The sequence below is a fragment of the Giraffa tippelskirchi genome, chromosome 11, assembly GCF_054371585.1.
Source record: "Giraffa tippelskirchi isolate mGirTip1 chromosome 11, T2T-mGirTip1v1.2.pri, whole genome shotgun sequence".
NCBI lineage: Eukaryota > Metazoa > Chordata > Mammalia > Artiodactyla > Giraffidae > Giraffa > Giraffa tippelskirchi.
The window spans coordinates 14,540,584-14,553,780 of record NC_137285.1 but is presented as its reverse complement, the minus strand read 5'-3'; the positions used below and the strand labels follow the sequence as shown (position 1 = coordinate 14,553,780).

General features: G+C 48.9%; 1 protein-coding gene across 5 annotated transcripts in view; it reads left to right on the top strand.

The window, feature by feature from the left end:
* Positions 1-13,111, top strand: part of FBXO21 (F-box protein 21) — a 36,915-nt gene extending 23,804 nt beyond the window's left edge. For 2 of the 5 annotated variants that reach the window (XM_081539715.1, XM_081539713.1), the window contains 3 exons: positions 1,564-1,754; positions 3,400-3,557; positions 10,622-13,111. In XM_081539715.1, coding sequence (XP_081395841.1) covers positions 1,564-1,754; positions 3,400-3,557; positions 10,622-10,809 — 537 coding nt within the window. In that variant the 3' untranslated portion in view covers positions 10,810-13,111. Of the gene's footprint in view, positions 1-1,542; positions 1,845-3,399; positions 3,558-10,621 lie in introns of those variants that run through there. The other 3 variants (XM_081539714.1, XM_081539712.1, XM_081539716.1) reach the window with 2 other exon arrangements.
* Positions 13,112-13,197: the final 86 nt, after the last annotated feature.

The following is a 13,197-nucleotide window of genomic DNA, read 5'->3' as shown; positions in this document are numbered from 1 at the left end:
TAACTAGTTGGAACTGCAGAGGGGAGCACAAGAAGCTTACTGTGAAATCGATGCTTTCAGCTGCAAGGCACGACTGTTGCCAGTGCCCCTGCATGACAAGGCCACTGCTGGGGCGGCAGGTGGATGGGATCAGCTCCGAGCTGGGTCTGCTACTTGGGGTCATGCCATTCTGTCCACTTGATAACATGTTTCAGAATTTTCCTAACAGTTAATTACAATCCTCTTCTTCCTGCTTTGGTGTGAAGGCAACAGACCTGGGGCTGCAAGTCAGCCCCAGGTCCACGTTTTCATTGCATGTCTCCATAACCCCGTGACCTCAGGCACCTTGCTTAACTTCTCTAAGCCTGGTTTCTCTTCTGGAAATTGGCAGTGACTGGACTGCTGACCTCCAGGTTGGGAGGATTAAATGAAGTTAAAAAAGATGTGTGACAGGCTTGGCACAGTGAACCAGCAGGAGAAGAATATTCAGTAAATACTGAGATTCTGCAAATCTCATTCTGGAAGACAAGACTGGGTTTTAAAATAATACCTTGCATTGCAGAAAACTGCAGTTTTCACAGCACTTGTACAGGCTCCTGGTTTGTCAGGAAATGGGGGAGTTTTTAATCATTATTTGATAAGTAGATAAACTAATTCAAAGACAAAAACAGTTGAGTTTGGCAGATTTGGGGCTAGCATCCAGCATCAATAAATAGGAAGATCCTTTTCTAAAACAGAAATGCATCAGAGACCCTCATCTGAGAGCTGAGACAGTAGGTGCTTGGTAATTGCTCACGTGAGTTAGCTTTCCTTGAACTTGTATTTTTCCATTGTGGCACTGGGTGCCATAAAGAGAATAGAACCTCAGGCTCAGGCAGTTCTGCTCCGCCAGCTCGTCACGTTACTTCCAAGGAGAGGGCTTTCTCCCTGTTCTCCTGAACACTGAAGTCCACTGTGAGTTAACGTACTTGACACAACCAGTAGGGTCTCCGAGCCCTGGACCTACACATCTTCCGTCTTCACATAGAGCATCATGAATGCTCTGTGCTGACGTGCGTCCATCTCCTCAGCGCCCTCTCTGTGACCCCTCCCCTCTCCTGCAGCCCCGAGGCCACTCTGCACTCAGCCTTTCCATCTTGATTGAAGCAGCTTCGCATTTCTTTTTCCAGTTCACGAGCAGCAGGTTGAAAAGGTTTCCTTTCTGTGTATAAGAGATCGAGTCCTCCTCCACTGCCCAGGAACGTGCGGCCCTGTGAGACTTCACCTGGTCCCCGTGCGCTCACGGGCGGCAGCCCTGGCCTCCCCGTCCCGGGTGGGCTCCAGCGCCTCGCGTTTCTAAGTGGAGTTCCTCCCACTCAGGCTGGTTGGACCTGGATGCCAGGGTCAGCCCCCAGCACATGAAGCGACTCCGGGTGTACGTGGCACCAGTGGGGAGAGACCCCTGTGGGTCAAGGAGATGCAGTCTGTTAGCCCAGCCCACCTTGCCGCCTTTCATCAGGTTATGCAGGTTTAAATCTATCGCCAGGAAACCGAAAAGGCCTAAATGAAAATATTATCTCCTAGTCTTTCTGTCTTGTCTTGAAGGTGCTTGACATCCTCCAGCACATCCAGACCCTAGACCCAGGGCAGCATGGGGCGGTGGGTTACCTGGTGCAGCACACGCTGGAGCACATTGAGCGGAAAAAGGAGGAGGTGGGGGTAGAGGTCAAGCTTCGCTCCCACGAGAAGCACAGGGATGTCTGCTACTCCATTGGGCTCATTATGAAGCACAAGAGGTGAGTGCTCTGGGTGCCCGCCCCCACCCCGCGTGGCTGCCGAGGACACAGCGCCGTGAGCGGCGGGGACCTGACCCTGTGCAGCAGAGACTGAGGCCCGTCGCAGCGAGGACCGAAAACCAAACCGTATCTCTAACCTTTTTGTTTGTTAAGAAGCAACTGGCTTTCCTAACCGGGAGCTCTTCTAATGATTGTAGCGTCTCGTCTCTGGGGAGTGGAAGCCCTGTCGGCTGTATGCTTCCCCTTCTCGTCAGCCTCTCCATCCCGCGGTCTTGCTCTCCTTGTATCTGAGTTCGGTAGGGACTTACCCAGTGGGTCCTATGGCTGGTGGACAAGGCACAGTTAACCTGCCCCTCAAAGCACCTGCGCTGGTTCACATCCCCCCAGCAGGCCAGGAGCCGAAAGGCTTGAGCCTCACCGCCTCGTGTCGGTGCCAGGCCTTGAAAAGTACTTCTGTAGTAAGTGGCAAATGGCATTTCGTTGTGGTTTTAATTTGCATTTTCCTGGTTTCCACGCAGATGGAGGTTCTCTTCCTGTGTTTACTGGCCTTTCAAGTTTCCTTTAATTAAGTACCTCTTCAGGCATTTTGCGTGCTTTTCAATTGAGTTGTTAGTCTTACTGATTTGCACTTTCTTTATTCTGTGTATTAGTCTCTATGGGCAGATAAATTGCAAACATCTCTTTTCAGTTTTTGGTTAGTGTTTTCCATTCTTTACTGCCTTTTTTTTTTTTTTTTAACTTTGTTGTGAAATTTTCAAGTGTATGTGAGAGTAGAAAGAGGAGTGTAATGAACCAGGTGATGTTCCCATGTCCAGCTTCAAAGTTTATCATTATGAGGTCAGGCTTCATTTCACCTCCACCCCCTGACTCTTCCCCCTCCTCTCTGGAGCAGATACCAGAGGTCATTTCATCTGTAGCTATTTTAGTAGCACTAAAAAGGTAAGGGCGCTCTCTATTTTTTTTAAGACATGTTTACCATTCTGTTGTCATAACTCAGGAAAAAATAAACAGTTAACCTCATCAAATATCTAGTGAGACTTTAGTGTTTCCCCAATTGTACTACTCTCTGAGCAAACTCTGGAAGATAATGAAGGACATGGAAACCTGGCTTGCTGCAGTCTGTGGGGTCGCAAAGAGTCGAATACGACTTAGCGACTGAACAACAGCAGCAACAAGATAGAGAGCGAGCTTGTCAATAAGAGGGGTTTATAAAGAGACTCCGGAGAAGGCAATAGCACTCCACTCCAGTACTCTTGCCTGGAAAATCCCATGGATGGAGGAGCCTGGTAGGCTGCAGTCCATGAGGTCACTAAGAGTCAGACACAACTGAGCGACTTTACTTTCACTTTTCACTTTCATGCACTAGAGAAGGAAATGGCAACCCACTCCAGTATTCTTGCCTGGAGAATCCCAGGGACGGTGGAGCCTGGTGGGCTGCTGTCTATGGGGTCGCGCCGAGTCGGACACGACTGAAGCGACTTAGCAGCAGCAGCAGCATAAAGAGACTCAGGAGTGAAACTGATTCAGTGTAGAGTGAAGGCAGATCGATCTGTAGGAACATGAGCCTCGGAGAAGCCAAGCCATCACCTCTGTTTCGCTCTCCCGTGACAGGAAGCTGACGTGTGGCTTTTCTTGTGTTGATCAGGTACGGCTATAACTGTGTCATCTACGGCTGGGACCCCACCTGTATGATGGGACACGAGTGGATCCGAAACATGAATGTCCACAGCCTGCCTCACGGCCACCATCAGCCCTTTTACAACGTCCTGGTGGAGGACGGGTCCTGTCGCTATGCCGCCCAGGGTGAGTGGCGGGCTCTCTCTGTACCTCAGGCACACGTTTGCACACTGGGATACTGCAGGCAGAGGTTGGTTTGAGAGTCGGCAGTTGTCACACAACCATCAACCTCATCAGGGCTGATACTCAGCTAAACGTAGGTGGATATGCATTGTTGCGGTCATATCATGGGTTAGCCGGTCACTGCCCCAGGGTCTTCCCCCCCTAGTCACCACCACACCCCTGTTCCAAGCTGTTGCCGACTTCTGTTCTGATTGGTCATTGCCTCTGCCAGTCCTTGTTCCTGAAAGTCCTGTTTCCTAGCCACTGCCTTTGGCTCCCTCCAGGGAAGGAGGGTCAGTTTGTGCCCTGTTCATGCCCCTACCTGAATTGGAGGGCACGGAATGGGCTCTGTTAGGGGAGCCTCCCTAGCACCCTGAAACTGGCAGCCACTTAAGTTGTGCTTGTGAGAGACGCCCCCAGTGGCCATCGTGGGAACCTCAGGTCACAGCTCTGGCTCTGAGAGAGGCAGCAGGTAGGTGCTCAGGTGTCGGGGCCACTGCCAGCCCTGGCAGGTGCTCACCCAGGGCCCTCGTCGCCTTTGCCGCTCCGTTCAATGGGATGAGTTTATTGCATGCCTGCCTGTCAGGGCATCCACATTGTTCATTTTATTCATAAAAATGAACACGGATGCTTTGCAGTGGTGCTCTGTGACAGCAGCCTTCCGATGTGTATTAATTTCTCTGAGAACTCTAAATTGCTGTCATTGTCGTCATCATATGCATTTGATATACTAGGAAAATGAAGCATGTAGTGACATGTAAATTTTACAGAGTATGAACACAGGCAGCTTGGCAAAGAGCCTTCCCCCTAACCATCATGCTGAACCTTTTTTCATCTCACCTAAAACGTAAGGTTTGACCTAAGTCAGTATTATGTTCTGGTAAATCCAGTAATAGAAATGTTGACGGTATAAAAATCTCAGAAGTACAAACAAGACTAGAAAAGGGCTCATATTAATTATTATTAATTCATCATAATATGAGAGAGGATCATATAAAAGAGAACTTCCCTTTATTGAGACCACACACCTAACCTCCATCAGCCCAAGGGGAGTTGTGAGAGGGGGCGGCGTGCACCCCATGTCAGACGGAGATACTCACAGTGATTTTATTTAATGTAAGAAGCTGTGTCAGATAGAAAAAAAATTATCCTACAAATTTTAGCAATCAAGTTATTTGGGAATTGCTGAATGATGTGTGGACGGTTTGCACCCCCACCAATCACTCAGCGTCTCACACTGCACGCCATGGAGCGCATCAAGAGAATAGAGGAGACTGTCAGCTCTGGGGGCCAGTGTCTGCGGCTGTCGGCTCTGGGGGCCAGTGTCTGCGGCTGTCGGCTCTGGGGGCCAGTGTCTGCGGCTGTCGGCTCTGGGGGCCAGTGTCTGCGGCTGCACTCACCCAGTCATTGCCCATTACATGGGGTTGATATCAAGACTTGTAGTAGCTGATATTTGGGTGTCTAGAAACAGTCATATTAACTTTAAAACAGGCTTTTTAGAGTAGGTAAAGCTGGGTGTTTGGTTTCAAGGTGTTCTCAATTTGTCCAGTGTCCAGAGCATTCTAATCGTTATCTGAGGTCAGCATGCGCTGTAAGGTTTGCAGTGAGAATACTGTAATGACATTTTTTTTTTTATAAATGTAGTATATGCTTATCAGTTTCACACTCTCTAAAACTGAGATTGAAGGATCATGGGTAAAGGTAGCAAATTGCCCTTTTTAAGTTTAAATTCTGGGACTTACAGGAAATTCTTAGAAATGAGCGTGGGTATCACCCTGTGATGGCTGCTAGTGGTTTTGTCGGCCCGAGGTCCACATTGCCGCAGCACATGTGTGCCCGTGGGTGCTGGGCTCTGGGGTTCAGCGCTGAAGAAGAGCTCTGTCGTAGCCCCCGGAGGCTGGCCTGGCCTGGCCTGCCCTAGGGGGGCCTTCTCCTCAGGGTTCTTCCCAGGCCCGGCCTTCACTCCTGGGGCCTCATTAATGGTTGTGTTTGGTTGTTATGTCTCTTTATTCTCTCTTGGTAAAGAACAGCCTCTCATTTCTCATCTTTTTCCCCCTTTTCACAAGACTTTGACTTTTTGAAGAGTCCAGACCAGTTGGCTTATAAATTGTCTTAACAGCCTGGATTTATCTCACTGTTCCTTTGCGTGTTGTCTGTAAACCAGAAGTTAATCTCAGGTTGTATTAGATGGAGTTGGGGTTTTGGCTGGCGGGCTTGCTCGCAGGTGCTGTGTGGTTCACGTTGCGTCTCGTCCCGAGGCCGTGAGGTTCCACGTCCACTGTCAGTGAGGCAGAGTTTGGTCACTTGGCCAAGACAGTGACACCCTGTAAGGGATAGTGTTCCGTCTGCAGCTAACAGATCCATGGGGTCAGACTATGACCCAATCCTGAGTATAACCTGTTCCCCAGTGACGACCTTTGTCCTTATGTTTGTTTTAGCTCCTATTGGCTCTTCCTGCCTAAATCATGATATGAGAGTTGCAAAATGGTGCTTTTCTGCTGCGAGTGTACCCTCTAGTTCTGTGAAGCAGAGCTTTGCCCCCTCTCGCTTTCCTCTCCACCGCCACCTCTCTCTCTCTCCCTTGCTGTCTCTCTCTCTCTCCTTCCCACCTCCTCCCAAAGATTGCTGGATTTTTTGTTTAGTCAATGTGTTATAATCATTTGGAACAATTTTATGCTCAGGTTAGCCCACATTTAGCCAGGGAGCGATCTTGAGAGGCTACATTTTAAAAGCACCTATTTAAATATATTTTTGAACATTTCTGGGCTAATATGTTTACATTAAATTATTTTTAAACTTTAATCTTCTAAATTTTCAACCTTTGGCTGCATTGATCCTAGTAATCTTAGCCGAGCCCATTAATGAATGCTTTTCTCTTCGCTCTCCACAGAGAGTTGAAGAGTGAGTTATAAGCCACATTATGTGTGTGCCATCCTCAAATAGTTTTAGCCTGCTACATTAAAAGATGTTTTCCGTCAGTATTTTAATGGGCTCTACAGCATTTTGCGTGTTTGTAATTTTTGCTACCACTAGGGGGCGTGCTTTAGTATTTTTCTGATACCAGGAACTCCTGTCTCAGCGTCCCTGCATACTTCTTAGATCCTGGAGAAAGTGACTATTACAGATGCTCTGAATTTAAGCCAGCTGCCACATTGCAAAGTCAGGAATTAGGCTGTGCTGTGAAAACCTGGTTCTTGCATGCTTTGTGTGTCATGGTAAAGCACCTGGTTGAATGCTTGGGTCCAAGTGTGCCCTCACCCAGCGTCAGCTTCATTTTCCATGATTTGCCCTCCACTTCCAAACTAATGTTTCCACCATAGCCCTCCCAACCCACCCCCACACGGACACAGCCTGAGGCAGTCTGCACACGCTGTTAACTGTGATGATTCCCCGTGTCAGGGCTGGAGTGTAAATTTGCAGCCGCCACAGAGGGCGGTTTGGTGCTGTCTTTTAAGTTGTCAAAATCTCAGATGCCTGTTTTCCTCTGACCTGGCAGCTCCCTCAGGCGGTCCCTCCACTAGAGACTCCCTCACACAGGGGGCCTGTGGTCCCCTTGTTGTGACAGAGAAACAGCATCATGCATGGGACTCGTCTGGTTAGTGGAGTTGTATCCAGACTTGGGGATGCTAAGCTGCAACCAGATAAACCACGTGCAGGTCAGTGCTTACTGTATGCTTTGTATGAATAAACACACGTAAGACAACACGGAGTTTCCTTTTGAGTGCATGTAAGTACATTTAACTACACGTGTATGTGTTTATACAAGGACTGGGAAGCTAGACCTGCAGTCCTAGTGGTTTCCTCTTGGGAGGGCCTGACAGGTGCCCCCAGAGGACTCATGGGTACTGTTTCTAGGCTTTTACAGGGAGGTATGCATGTATTTTGATGTAGGTAGCTGAAAATTTTAAATAAAATCAGACACATTTCTCAGAAAATATTGGGGGAATCAAATTCTTCCCATGATTTTTCCAGGCATTTTAAGTAGTCCCTCTTTAATATTTTGCTCTTTCTTGAGTTTATTTCACTTAGATTTCTTCCTTCAAATTTTTCTAAAACTTCAAAAAAAATTTTTAAACTCATATAGTGGATTGGGAATTATCTTCCCCTCATAATTTGTAGCTGCCAACCTCAGTGTCTGGTTTTCTCCTAAAAAAAGTGTCTTTTGTTAGTACAGTTTTCCTGTTTTGCTGGGAGCCTGGGCAGGCAAACACACCATGTTCAGTCTTTGCTCCTGGTTGACAGCTTACAGTGGGGCTGTGAGCACCTCGGGGACTGTCACTGCCCCTCTCCTGGTTTCCCTGGCCTCCTATCCATACTCTTAATGCCTCTTGTTTTGGGCCCATGTTCAGAATTCCATGCAACTGCCCAGTCGTGCTGTCCTTAAACAGATGGGTGATCATGACCTGACAGCAACCTTCCTGCCCTCCTGCCAACACTCAGACACCAAGTGTCAGCCGACACCAAGCTGCTGCTTAGTAATACTTAGAAAAAGAGAGGGAAAGAAGTGCTGCTTAGTAATACTTAGAAAAAGAGAGGGAAAGAAGCGATGCTGAAGCGTGTGTCTGACTTTCTTCAGAGCAGGCGCTGGATGCATTGTGGTCCAGACAGCTCTGTGTTGGGGGAATATCCTGTGCATCCTGGCCCCTGCCCACGAGATCATGACAGGCCCCGATTGTGACAGCCAGAAATGTCTTTAGACATTGCTGAGCATCCTGTCTGAGGCAGAATGGCCCCCAGATGAGAACCAAAGGGACTTGGATCTCTTGTTGGTGATCCCAGATTCCCTGCCATCCCTTGAACATCTCTGGGGCAAGTAAAGCCAACAGGGAAGCAACTGGCCAGGTTAGGGCTCATGGCCGTGTTCGCATCCCCGTGGGCCTCCCCAAGGTGGTACACCCGTGACCCCTCACTCACTGCAGGAGGGCCGCGTGGGCAGGACAGCAGATTTTTTCAGCCAGCGGCATTTTGGAAAATCCAAGTTTGTTTTAATGTCGGCAATAAGTATAAAGAAGGAAGTGAAGTCATCTCCACACTCTGGTGGTCACAGCAGGGAGAAACCAGAGTTAGCAGAGCCCCCAGTTTCCTCTTGGGCTCCCCAGGCGCCTGTTTGCGGAGCAGCGCCCCGCAGCCTGCCTTCTGAGGCAGCCTGGCCGGGCCCTGGGGTCTGTCCCAGCCCGTCCTCCCTGACCACTGCTGGCGGGACAGTGCACAGGGATGCCGCTCCTGGGCTGCTTCCCCAGCCCCGGCGGAGTCCTTGGGCAGAGTCCTCACTCTTGCTGCTGTCGGCTCAGCCGCTAGAGGGCGTCGTGAGCAGAGCCTCTCGTGGAGCCCTGCGAGGGTCACAGGAGCTGGAACCCGGGCAGGTCTCGCGGTGCCTGGCACACCGTACATGCCCAGTTTAAAAGAGGTGTCTTAAAATGTGTAGCTGTATGCACGTGTCACGTAGCAGCGCAGGTGTGTGGCCTTCCTAGCCTTTTATAAGATGTGTTTTTACTCCCGCTTCCCCCATCGTGTCTGGAAAACAGGTTGCTCATTTTCCTGGCTGCCTGGGATGTGCTGAGTTAACATGCCGTTGTTTATTTACACAGTGACCTGCAGGTGGACATGTAGACTGTTGCTGCCTTTTCTTTTTCTTTTTTCTTTTTTTGCCCTCCTGAGCGATGCTGAGGTAGTCTGTGGATACCCGTCTTTGCTTGTGATTGGTATATGATTTCTCAAACTGGTATGTCCTGAAGAATCAGCCTTAAACAGCTATAAGCACAGAAGTCCTCTAAATCTTCTGTCTTGGGTTAAAGAAATATGTTACAGATTGAATTACAGACTCTTTCCCCCTCTCCTGAAAGACAAGCATCAGTTACAAGTTATAGGCTGTGCTTCTGGGAGGCACTCGTGTTTATGCGGTGGTGTTTATCCCGTGTTCTCGGGATGGAAGGCACCGAAGGGCCTGCAGGTGTGTTTCAGGATGTTTAACGAGCTCTGTAGGAGATAACTTGCTGCACCATTGGTGTTAGTTAACTGGCCGATTGGGCGTGTGCAGGGACTCCCTGAATTGATGGTGGCTCATGTTGATCAGAACTAAGAGCGCCCTGGGACGCAGTCAGAGCAGGCAGGCCTGCCTGGCCAGCTGCTTTCTGGTCCAGGTCATGGAGGACGGGGCTGGGCCCTCCTGGCTGGGGGCTCACAACCAGTCTAGGCCAGGCCTCCCCAGCCAGCGAGGAAGGGCCCACAACCCACCGTCCTCTCATTGGGTCCACGGAGAAGCTGTTTCTCAGATAGCTTGGGGAGGGGGAAGCCATCAGTCTTTAAAATACCTCACACGTGCTGTCAGCTCTTTTTTTTTATTATTTCCATTTTAAAGAAGTCATTTTCTATTGCTATCTCTAGTGGCAGAACATGGAGCAGGGAAGGGAGGTAGCATGGTTTTCCTAAGAGCTGATACAGATGGCATAACCCCCACCCTGTAGGGTCTAGAGGCACAAGACACTTTTCCATTCCTCCTCGGACCCCACATCAGCCCTGGGAGCTGGCCCCTCAACCTCGGAAGCAGGAGCCAGCACTGCAGGGTGCTCAGGGGTGGCGGGGGTAGGGGGAGACCTGTGACCTCGTGCTGTGGAGGCTTCAGAAACTTCACTGGCGAGAACGGAGCAGGCTGGGACACCCTTGGCCCGCTGTGTGTGTTTGTGTGTCTGTGTGTGTGTGTGTGTGTCTGTGTTGGGTCAGGTGAGACAAGCCCCGCTGCATCTTCAGCGTGCAGACCCCGAGGGGCTGCTGGAGTTCCGCTCAGAGAGGAGGAGAACATTGGTGGTCTGTGCGGAGCTGGCAGGGGCCCCGCACCTCCTCCCTCCATCCTCCAGTGCCCACCCCTGCCTTCTACCTCTTCCCTCCTGACTTCCAAAAACATTTGTTTCTTTCCTCCCCTCCCTCACCTCAAAAATGCACTCAGAGATTTCTCCAGAGGTTCTCTGGATAAAAGATGCTGCAGAAATACCAGTTGTAATGAGAATGTCTGTGTGCCTCTCTGTCAACAGAGAACCTGGAGTATAACGTGGAGCCTCAGGAGATCTCCCACCCCGATGTTGGACGCTATTTCTCGGAGTTCACGGGCACTCACTACATCCCGAACGCAGAGCTGGAGATCCGGTACCCAGAGGACCTGGAGTCTGTGTATGAGACGGTGCAGAACATTTACAGTGCGAAGAAAGAGAACGTGGAGTAAAGTCTCGGTGGACATTGCACCTTTGCTGCTGCTGCTCTTTTCCAAGACGACGGGGTTCAGGCTGGAGACGTCCCCTTGGATCCCTCTGGACTCACACCACCCACCACCAGAAAGGCCACTCAGCCAGTCAAGCTGGTTGCCTCCTACCAAGTGGAAATCACGTGTGCTCTCTCCGCCAGCTGCAAAGACAATGTTGCTCTCCGCCTACACTAGTGATTCATTTGAAAGGCACTGTCTCAGTGGCATGGCTTGTATGCTTGTCCTGTGGTGACCATTTATGACATGCTGTCTTCATGACGTCTCACTGTTGACACTTACAACCGTTCTTTTTCCTCACACCCCCACTCCCCACACACACCACATCGCGTCTGTCTACGTTGTCTCAGAGCGTTTCGCTTGCTGGACAGGTGGGGTTGTCCGTTTGCAGTCGCTTCTCTCTGATTTCTTTGTGACCCGTGTGCGCGCCTCGGTCAGGATGGTCTGTGTTTTTACCCAGGGCTGAAGCTCTAAGTGATCTTGGCCGCATAGTGGATCTGGAGTCATTAACAGACGAACGGTAATGAGAATCGTTCAAATTTTTTTTTCCTAATTTTTGAACCAGGTTTCTGGCATTTTGTCTTTTTCTTTATATGAATCGAGCGCATGACACAGTTTTGCTTTCCTGGATTCATCTCTCAGATTTATGCTCGTATCTCTTAAGAGTCATTAGGATTTTTTTTATTTTATTACATAAAATTCTTTGAAAAAATGCATAGTAATACTGTTTGTGAATGGGTTTTCCCACTTTCATCTACTATCCCTCCCTTAAAAGTAAGTGTTTTTTTTTTTTAATCTACTCCAGTATCATAAGTAGATCTTAAATCAGCAATGAGTTCTCTTTGTAGTTGGAAAGTACAATCTGCTGGTAAAATGTCTGCTTTTAGAAACGGTGCTTCGTGGTCTCCAAAGACCTGAAAATGAGGTTTTACTTTTATAACCAGAAACAAGAAGAAATAGTGAAGCTTAGAAGTTAAAAAGGCAAGGGGAGGTCTCATGCTCCCTGTTTTCCCTTAGAGTCATTTCAAGACCTTTCTGAATGTGGCAGGGTGGAAGTAACTGAAATATCTCCAGTTTAAGAGCATGAGCTCAGTGGGAAAGGAGACAGAATGGCTGGCGTTCTCGAGTCACTGTTGCCACGACAGCACCGGGAGGAAGTCTGTGCTCAAGCCCCCGGGGGTCGGCTTCATATCCAGATGCTGCTGGCACCCATCTTTTCACGTTTGTGGTACCCAAGCAGGAGGGTACCTTGTCCTAACATAGCTCTGGACTCCTCCCGTTCTCCACCCGCCCCCTCTCCAGCGGGCCAGCCTTGTAGTTAGCCTGTAGTAGCTAGCTTCTGAAGTTAGGACCCAGTTACTCTGCTCTCTTAAGCTGAAAAGATTTCCAGTTGCTCTAGTGAATGAAGCTCTGGGGGCCGTGATCCAGCCGCGCCTCGCTGCCCGTCTGTCCCTTTGCATGCAGTATTTCCACACTACGTTTGATGACTGCCTCTCGTTTACCCTTCAGAAACCCTGGGATGACAGGTTTGGAGAAGCCACCTGAGACCACTTCCCAGCTAGTGACAGTTCCTGATCAGTTACTAGAAAGAGATGGGGATTTGGCTAGCCAGCTCCCTCCCGCCCCAGTTAGCTCTGGTCCAGGGCCCATGTTCCTCATTGGTCCAATCCAAAGTCAGATGGTCTGGACGCGCATTGGAAATTGTGACCACACACAACACCCAGCCTGCCCAAGGTTGGGGGCGTTTTACACTACTCTCATTTAAAGGTGAAAATTAGATACTATGGCATTAATATTAATGAGATGCATTACTAAGAATCTGTGGCGCATGCTGAGAGTTAAAATTGTTGGTTTTCTGGTTTGATTTCCTTTTTTCTTAGAGTGACATTGAAGCCAAGAAAGATGGTTTTCCCTTTACTGACCCGATGTAAATATGTATCTAGACTGTTTCTAAATGTGTTTCTTCATGAATGCTTCATTTGGCTCCAGGAAGCCTGTGTCACCTGTGTAAGTTGGTCTTTGGGCACTTTATATTTTTCTAAAAATGTGTTTTGGATCCTGTACTCTAATAAATCATAAGTTTCTTTTTAAAATTTTTCCAAATGTTTTCTCCACTTCAAAAAAGCCCTGTTATAAAAGTAGAACTTTCACAATGTTGAAATATTCACTCTTTGGATATAGTAACTTCTTTTCTCTATCAATGAATGCCAAGATTTTTTTTGTACAATAATTAATAAATGGAACTTATCCAGAGAAACCGCACAAATGGCCTGCCGGGTTTCGTTCCAGGTAGACAGCTCAGTCATGACAACAGCCGAGTCTTGCTTGGTTCTCACTGATTGAAATGGGCGA